Source organism: Camelus dromedarius, chromosome 14 (assembly GCF_036321535.1).
Source record: "Camelus dromedarius isolate mCamDro1 chromosome 14, mCamDro1.pat, whole genome shotgun sequence".
Taxonomy (NCBI): Eukaryota; Metazoa; Chordata; class Mammalia; order Artiodactyla; family Camelidae; genus Camelus; species Camelus dromedarius.
In genome coordinates, this window is record NC_087449.1 from 9,458,693 (window position 1) to 9,468,757 (window position 10,065).

The 10,065-nt window shown below is 41.1% G+C and overlaps 1 protein-coding gene across 1 annotated transcript; it reads left to right on the forward strand.

Moving 5' to 3' along the window:
• The first annotated feature begins 4,299 nt into the window (after positions 1 to 4,299).
• Positions 4,300 to 5,648, forward strand: LOC105088288 (glutamine synthetase-like). Its single transcript, XM_064493399.1, is given in 2 exon segments — positions 4,300 to 5,305; positions 5,308 to 5,648. Coding segments are annotated over 2 exon segments (1,119 nt in total). The 5' UTR covers positions 4,300 to 4,419; the 3' UTR covers positions 5,541 to 5,648.
• Positions 5,649 to 10,065: the final 4,417 nt, after the last annotated feature.

The window sequence follows — 10,065 nt, forward strand, 5'->3', positions numbered from 1 at the left end:
AGTGAATGCTCTACTACCAGATTGCCTGGCAGTGCATTCAGGCTCTCGATTTGACTGTGGACCTTGTACACGTTAATTACCTGGATCTCAGTTTCCTCACTTATAAACTGGGCATAAGGAAAATATATACCTCATATGGTTACTGTGATGGCCAAATACAGTAATAGACCCGTAGCATTTAGAACAATGCATGACACATATTAGCTGTGATGAATGTCAAGTATTGATACCCACTCCAGATCCATTTCAGCATCCACTATACCCCAACTGCATTCTGGACATCAAACAATAACTATTACGAAAAACGTAACTAGCACGCTTACAAGAGCTCAAATTTCAAGAAACTCACACTTTGGATATTTTTATGAATCAAATCTATAAATATTTAGAACCTTGCCTGACACTAATCGCCATCAGCGGTTTCACTGCAAGGCAATAAACACCAGGAATTTTCATGAGAGGTATTGTGAATAGGACAGATGCTTTTGTTCATAAATCAGGTAGTGACCTCAATCATTAACAAACAAATCAGGGCCAGAGCAGCAAGAGAATGTAAAGAGTAATTTCATAAGGAATCCAATAAATTTATTCAACACAAATAATCAAAACAAGGAATTTATTCTTAATTCTGCCATGCTAATGGCTTCTGTTAAAATGAAAATGATTAAATCAAATTTGGGTTTCATTTGTTGTGGCTAGATGCAAGTTTTCCCCAATGTGATAAATTACTGTGAGAGCAAGTCAAATAATGTGAAATTTACTATGAGCCTGCTGTTGCATGAAAGTGGCATGAAACAGGAAGCCATTCAAAAGTTATTTATCATATAGTTCACTGAATTCAGGAAGGAAAAGGTATTATTAAAACCTCACACACCTTTACTGCTGTTGCTCTGTTGTTAAAGAGAATTACTTTTACATTAATGCTGGTATGTATCAAAACCTCCCATGCCATGGCCTACTGGGGGCTACTTGGGGCAAACCATGTGTGTAATCCAGACATCCTTTCATCTCCAAAGATTTGGAGATGCTTCTGCTGTGAGATATGCCAGAAATAGTTTATCCCACTGTCTTAATTTATCAGCTAGGAAAATGAGGCTCAGAAAGGTTTAAGGGCCTCCCCAAGTCCCACTTGGGACAAAGCCAGAAGTTGCTCTGTGTTCTGTTTAGTCCAAATAGGAAAGAGAGACGGAAAGGAGGTGGAGAGCGCAAATAGAGAGGTGCCAGTCTCTCAGCCTGCAGTTTATTTAATATTCATAAAAAACAATTTTCTGAAGTGTTTCTTTCTCCAGTTAAGTAGGTATTAACTTACTCTTCAGCTACCTAACAACTCTGTCCCAACTTTTATTTCTTTACTATTTCAAAAGATGTATTAGGATAGGGTGGTTTGGATTTGTGAACTTTAAATATTTTTGAAGAAATTATTTCAATGAGTTGTCTATTTTTGCCCTTTCAATCTTTCAAAGAAATTAGTGGGCAACATCTGTATCTCTCCATCAGGAAAAAAAAAAGGGGGGAGTATAATTGAAAATGTTAGGAAAAGGAGGTCGAAGCACCTGCAAATAGAACAGAAGGAAAGGCCACAGCGGAAAGAAGGAGAAAGATAATCAGATTGACTCAGAAATTTTCACTTGGTATTTAAACAGAATGTGGTAAATTTAATCTGTCATGAGGAAGCTGGCCTACTAGACACTGGTAAAGGGTAATTAAAGAGTCGCTCTCCGAAGAAAACTATTTCTACAAGTGGAAATCAATGGGTGCATTGCCACCACCAACACCGTCTGCCATGGAATTCGTGGTTTTGCATTTCACCTGAAGGGGGCTGATTAAATCACTGACACTTGGCGCAGAACGGGGACGTGTAATCTTTGCAGCGCGCTGCGCTAATCGGTCCAGCAATTGTACAGGGGCCAGCGAGACCTGAACTTCTGTCTGACAGCACTAAGTGGAGTAGAAAGAGACGTATCCAATATCTTAAGCTACTCTGCTGCTGAGCTACGCTGGTTATGTCAGTAAGAAAAGACAAAATGAGGAGACTCGCCTACGGTCAGGACTTTGATCGTAAGAAGAAAAGATGATTTGCTCATCCTCACCATGCCAACCCCTGCAAAGAGTCCTTTTCTCCCAGCTCCTACTCAAAATATGAACTAGAAAGAATGAGGACGGCCTAAAAGAGGAGGCGAGGGGAAGTCCTGATTGATACCCTAGTGTCCTGTATGGTTTATGTTTTGCTCAAATGTGTATTCTAGTGATGCAGACAGGCAATAATAGAGCATGGGTCTTATCTCTTAGTCGAGGGCCCTTTAGATTATGGCTGAAGCTCTAATTCTTGCACTGAGCATCTAAGCTTAGGTCATAAGTGGGTCTTTCTTGAACTCATCCAGCAAATCCATACATGTTAGGTTAAATTCACAGTAAGAATTCCTCAGACACTAATTTGTAGAAGTTTGGTATTCTTATCAATGAACAGCCTTACACAATTTTCTACATACTAAATAGTTTAGCTCCCCTCATGTTCTCAATTCTTCAAGCCTGCCCAAAACTCACTGTCCTTCACATTCATTCTAACAAGTAACATATCTTTATATTATTCAATGTCATGCAACATAGGATATATCTATCCTTCATTCCTTCCTTCCTCCCTTCTTCCCTTTCTCCCTCCCTTCCTTCCTTCCAACTACTGTTTACAAGGAACTACAATAAACTAAATACTTAGTCTGTTAAGGCTGTTATAACAAATTACCATAGACTGGGTGGTTTATAAACAACAGACATTTATTTCTCAGAGTTCTGGAGGCTGCAGTGCATGATAAAGGGGCTAGCAGATTTGGTTTCTGGTAAGAACCTACTTCCTGGCTCCTAGAGGGCTGTTCTCACTATGTCCTCACATTGCAGAAAGGGTAAGGGAGCTCTGAGAGAGAGATCTCTGGGGTCTCTCTTATAAGACACTTACTCCATTCATGAGGGCTCACCACCTAATCACCTCCAAAGGTCCCACCTCCATCACACTGGGAATTAGGGTTCAGTATACGAATCTGGTGGGACACAAACAGTCCACTCTACTCCCTTTAGCTTGAGGTTGGGTTCGAAAGGCACCAAGCTAAAGTTTCCATATGCCAAGAGCCAGTATCCAAAGTAATTGATGGCATTCTATTTAAATTTCGTTTCTGTGAACAGATCTACAGGTGACTTAGTCTAGATTCTACCGGTTGCTTTTTAAATGCATTGTCAAATTAATTCTGCATGTAGAAGAGGTTTCTGGAAAGTTTTATATTTTACAGAAAGCACACCACAACCTTGAATTTTAAATTTCTGGATGACCCATAATAAGTCATTCCAAACATGTAGGATTTGCAATGAGTTTACAATATTCTGTCTCCACATTGTAACACGATAAAGAAGCATCACGTGATTGGGACATTCCTGACCCTGTCCCTCGAGATCCATTTTTCTTATAAGCTCGTCTTTACAGTGTCAGAATCAGTGTCACGACTACACAAAATAAAAGAGCAATTCTGCTTGCAAGGGTTAGCAGCAGATAGCTCAGATGCCTCACTATCTGACAAATTAGAGGAAATAATAAAATCTCAAGTTGCTGAACTGTGACTTTGACTCTGGGTAGGGCTACTATTAAAATCCAGGTCGAGACTTTCAGGAGCACTTTTAATAGATATTATAACTGAAGAAGCAGGTTCAGGAAATTCAGCAAATCCTTTTCATGCCTTTTCCAGGCAGTCTGTACCTAGTTAATAAGTTAACTAGAATTGAGAAGGGGGGACTTGGAAGGTATAGGAGGTGTTGAATATGCAAAATACTGTAAGCATGATCTTTTTAAATTGCAAATCCGAAACATGCCAGATCTTTCCATCTCCATTTAAAGTTCCTTAGTGATTCCTGCCTCCCTTCAGATAAACACGAAGCTCCTTAGCCCACAAGGTGATCCCTGTTACTTCTCTATCTCTTCCACAACCATTTTGTTGTCTCCCTTCTTATCCGGAGCTTCCCAGTGCTCAGCCACCCTGTGCTTTTCCTTTTACCCTGTGCCTTTTCACACTGCCATGGGTGCAGCTGCGTGGCTTGCTCAACTCTGCTGCAGCCTCACTTTCGTGCACCTTCCTTACTGAGCCAGCTAAAATCACATTTCCCATTCTCCATTTCAGCCAGTGTTCTAGATGTGTCATAGGGTCTATCAATCAGATGTACTAGGAAATGAAGAGAAAAAAAAATAGAGGGCAATAAGTTATTTAACAGACAACATAGTGCCAAATACTAACTTAAAAAATTGACTGGTCAGAGCCGAGAATGGGAGAAGAGTAGGGCGTCTAAGCGGCACCCCTGGCCTCCTCGCCTCTCCTCTCCACACCTCGCTCTCGCGGCCTGCCCGCCCTGCCGCCTGCTCGCCGCCTCGGAACACCTTCGACCATGGCCACCTCAGCGAGCTCCCACTTGAACAAAGGCATCAAGCAGGTGTACATGTCCCTGCCTCAGGGTGAGAAGGTCCAGGCTATGTACATCTGGATTGACGGTACCGGAGAAGGGCTGCGCTGCAAGACCCGGACCCTGGACTGTGAGCCCAAGTGTATAGAAGAGTTGCCTGAGTGGAACTTTGATGGCTCTAGTACCTTTCAGTCTGAAGGCTCCAACAGTGACATGTATCTTGTCCCTGCTGCCATGTTTCGGGACCCTTTCCGCAAGGACCCCAACAAGCTGGTATTCTGTGAAGTCTTCAAGTACAACCGAAAGCCTGCAGAGACCAATTTAAGGCACACCTGTAAACGGATAATGGACATGGTGTGCAACCAGCACCCCTGGTTTGGAATGGAGCAGGAATACACTCTGATGGGCACAGATGGGCACCCCTTTGGTTGGCCTTCCAATGGCTTCCCTGGGCCCCAAGGTCCCTACTACTGTGGCGTGGGAGCAGACAAAGCCTACGGCAGGGACATCGTGGAGGCTCACTACCGGGCCTGCCTGTACGCCGGCATCAAGATCGGGGGCACGAATGCCGAGGTCACGCCTGCCCAGTGGGAGTTCCAGATAGGACCCTGCGAAGGAATCGACATGGGCGATCATCTCTGGGTGGCCCGTTTCATCCTGCACCGCGTGTGCGAAGACTTCGGCGTGATTGCCACCTTTGACCCTAAGCCCATTCCTGGGAACTGGAACGGCGCTGGCTGCCACACCAACTTCAGCACCAAGGCCATGCGAGAGGAGAAAGGCCTGAAGTACACTGAGGAGGCCATCGAGAAACTGAGCAGGCGGCACCAGTACCACATCCGAGCCTACGATCCCAAGGGGGGCCTGGACAACGCCGGCGCCTAACTGGATTCCACGAAACCTCCAACATCAACGACTTTTCTGCCGGCGTGGCCAACCGTGGTGCTAGCATCCGCATTCCCCGGACTGTCGGCCAGGAGAAGAAGGATTACTTTGAAGACCGTCGCCCCTCTGCCAACTGTGACCCCTTTGCGGTGACAGAAGCCCTCATCCGCACGTGTCTTCTCAACGAAACTGGCGATGAGCCCTTCCAGTACAAAAACTAAGCGGACTAGACTTGTAGCCATCAGACCCCTCCTAATTCTGCATCCCGCTCCTTCTCAACTGTCATAATAGCTGTAACTCAAAGGACGAAATATCATGGTCTTTTTTTATTCCTCAAAAAAAAAAAAAATTGGTCAATTCCTATTTTTAAAACATTTCCTTTTAAAAAGCCTATCGTTCTAAACATAGTTCCACAGAAAAATATCAAATGCTTTAATTAAAGTAAATGTTAGAGCAACTGTGTGTCATCATTCTTTTATTCTTTCAAATAGGTATTTGTTGGTTCCCTTCTATGTCATCAGTGAAAGAACTGTGATCAATGTATATATGTTGGTGACCCAGTATCTACCAGGGATGACAGGATGGGCTATGGTATCGAGGATCCCCAAATCTCACTGACTTAGAAAGACAAAGATTTATTTCACATTCATGCTAAAATTCCACTACGACTGGGAGCTCTGCTCTGTATCTCTTTACCCTGGGGTCCAGGCTGACAAAATAGAGACCATCTTGAACATTCCTGTTCACTGAGTCAGAGAACAAAAATGTGTTCAGAAGGGTCTTCACCCCACAAATGATGTATCATGCTTCCATTCACAATGGATTGACCAGGATTAGTCACATGGCCCAATGCAACCACAAGGGAGCCAGGATATACTCAGAAGGAAAGAAAACCTGAAATATTTAACAAGTATTTAACAGTGTCTACCACAATCTGCCCTCCTGGGTCACCAAACATTTGATTCATCCTTTCTTCATGGAAAGTATGCTCATCTTTACCCCAAGAGAGAAAACTCCAAAGTTCCACACAGTCATAGCAACAAGCTCTGGGCTCTACGTGGCTGTTTCTACACTGAGGTTATATGCAATAGCGTGTCCATATCCAAGTGGGCCTTCCCTTTATCTGGAGGACTACAAACACACAAAAGAGATAAAAGTTATCTGCTTCTTACACAACTAACATGAAAACGGTGGAACAGGAGCAAGCTAACTGCAGGAAGCACGCCCATTCAGAAAAGGAGAAAGTGAGAAAGACACACAGTAAGTACTGATCCACAGCCCCTTACCTGGAGCAGGGGGATGTTTCTTGATTAAGCCTCAATCCTATTCCCTGGGAAAGGTCTCCTAGATGGTTGTTCCCTCTGGCCCGTGGATCTGATCTTTGCTCATTACACTCTCCGGCCATTTGAGAGTGAGCACTGATGAACAGGCTACCCTTGTGTGGGCTGAGCAGCTCCTTCAGTTCACTCCTTGACCCGGTAATCCAGGTTCTAGGTTCTTTTTAACTGATGTCTTTTCCTTTTTGTTCGATAGTTCCATGTGCCAACAAGTGCATCAAAAATCCTCTTCAAGACATTTACTTTGTTAGTTGCACACATCTGGAGGCTATCTGGCTTCAGTGATAGAGCTGTACTCTTATTCTCCTTTCCCTGAGGCATTTTTCTTCAAACTGAAAGATTTATTGGGCACCCCTTAATCCAATTAGAAGTACTAACAATACATGTGACAACCATGCCCTTAATTTTATTCTTGTTTCTGGTTTGGATTTTAATAAGTCTTTGTAGCATAAAAGATAACTCAAGTTTAGCTTTTATTGTTTGGCACTTAAAGTTGCCTCTATTTCTAGACTCTATATCTACTCTTTCATTCCCACTTGCAAACTGATCATTTATCTTCTGAGCTTGTTTCTTTCTTATATTGTCTCGTCACATGTCACCAAATGAGTCAGTGTATCCTACTAACATTCTAACATCAATTTTTTTCCTTCAAGACATAAATTCTTTAGGTATATTGTCCTCCTTCCTTGCCACCTCAAGCAACAGTCTTAGCAAAGTTCCATTACATGGACTGACTTTCTTCCAGCCTCCATATCAGTTTCCTTGATGAAACCTACAAATCGTCTCCCCTATCAAGCTAATCCCACATATTTTAATTTTTTTTCTTTGTTTCAGTAGCACTGCATTCCTCTTACCAATTTCTGAAGAATTTGGGTTGTGCTAGTTTAAACTTGAGTAATAGATTACCACTAAAATCTCAATAACTGATAACATAAAGATGTTTATGTTCTTTATGGGGGGAAAAAATAGCTTCCTCTTTACATTTTGCCACTGCCTTGGTACAGAAGGCTCACATGGAGTTTTCCATTAGGTTATTTCCAAATTTCCCCTCTCTCCAGTCATGGATTCATACACCACAAACTGCCATGAGAATGACCTCTATATGATGCAAATCTGATGATGATTCTTGAATTTACATTTCTCAATGAGAATAAAAAATCCCTTTTTTTTCTTTTTAGCATATAAATTTGTTCATGATCTAACCACTGACTACCTTTCTAGATCATCTCTTGGCCGTTCATCGACATGAAGCTGGGTTCCAGTCATACACAAATACTCTAGTCATTCTTGCCTCCAGCAGGAAGGCTTCTCCCCTATTTCTTCCCTTTTGTTAACTCTGACACATGTTTTTAAGACTAAACTCAGTCACAGAGAAATCAAAAGATCCTCCCTTAAGGTTATTTGAATTTCTTCCTTACATATTATCTTACGAATAACTTTATCAAATTGCTTATTGCATTACATTTTATGGTTTATTTTTATTCCCTAGAGTGGACTATTAGCTCTTTGAAGTTACTGACTGTCTTTCTCATTTGTTTCAATTCTTAGAACGGTGACAGACCCGGAACAGGTGTTCGTTGTTCATGAATTAATTCTGTCCGTACTCATGGAGTACCTGCTCTGTTGTGGGGCACTGTGCTAGACTCAGAAAAGAGAGAATAATTTGAGTAACTTTTTATTTCTTTAGCTCAAGAGCCCTTGCTACTGAATACAGCTGATATCATTTCCTGAGTATGTCATGAAATTCTTCTGATCCCAAAAGGCACAGATGAAAACATCTGATTATGAGAAAGAATTCTGATTTGGGAAAGTTGAACTGTTGTCTCATAATTTTATGCTGCCAAAATCTTGACCTGATCTCTAAACATAGCAAAGTAGCCTGATTCCATTATACAAGGTTTTGTAATATGTTTTACTAAATCCAATGTAAGTCACAGGACAGAGTTCCAATTCTTTTCTTATTTCTTCCTTCCCAGCACTATTTGCTTTTCTTAACAAAAAAAATTATAATTTAAGAAATTTAAAGGTACATGTTTATTTATTTAAGAGGTTGCAAAACCTTATTCATAATGATTACACAGAATTAGGTTTTGAACACCTGGAGTCAGATGTAAAGTTTTAAGTCGACTTATCCTTACTTTAGTATATGGATATTTTCATTTTCTGTGGATCACTCCAACACGAATTATCTTTCTGCTTTCTTTATACTGAAAAATTTACTTAGTGCACAGTTTTACGCTACCTGCAGGGGTGTGCTTTTGTGTTCATAATTTTTAAAGACGATTTACTCCTTTTTGTAATAACTTCTTACAGCCTGGAGAAGGTTTTCCATGCCATATGCTCACCAAATCAGTTCAAATTCCAACTATCCTTTCTGCAAAATTTGTTGTTTTAATTTGGAACTGTTAAATATTCTAAAAAGAAAGAAGAAGTCCAAATAAATAAGAAAGAGGTTTTAAAATCAGTGTGTGTTTGTTAATGGTAATGATACAAATAGCAGAAAGAAATGTGTACAGTCAACATGTCCCTAACACAGAGTCCAACTTGATGGGATCAGACCTTACTTCTCAGGTCTTTCTGAAAGAACATGAGAAATGTGGAGGCTGTATGCCATGATGGGGCAAGAGCAAAATTCGGAGTCAGGCCCACCTGAGAATATATTAAGATCATGGCATACAGCAGTTTCATGCCCTAACCCCTTGCAAACCACTAACCCCTCAGCCTGAGTTCCTTGTCTCCCAAATAGTGGTAATGATCTTTGAAGGACTGCTGCAAGGATTAGAGATGAAACAGGTGACACACAAAACACACTGGCAAGATGTATTATTTTTCTATTGTCTTTTGAGGAATAAAGAAGAGTGTTCTCCATGAACTCATCATTTTACTCCATTGGTCATTTGGGGGGCTTTCCTCCCTTTTCCCTTTCCTTCATAGATTATTTTTACTTTAGAAAACAGACAGAAGAGAAATTATAATTACGTTATTTTGCATTCTAACCAGTTATGAATAATATTATTATAAGAAAAATCCCAATTTGAACATTGAGGATTCATTTTTTAAATAACAAATAAAGGGAAATATTGTAATATGGCAAACATTTGGGGAACATGAGTTGACCATTTAGATTCCCCATGGTCTAGTAACCTGAAAAGGAAAGGCAGGGCCTTCCTACTATACACTGTACCTTAACCTTAAATCTTGGATAATCAGAGCATTTTGGAGAGCATGAATCATGGAATAACAAATGGTAGTAACTCGACATCTTAGCCTAGTGGGGAAGGTCAACAGTGATGGCAGTTGATCGGTGTACTTAGACTTGGCATACAAGTAAGATACAATACTACTGACATACTTGCATACACTGCTCTTAATTTCTGCCCCAGGAAAGAGATTTTTAATGAACAATCAA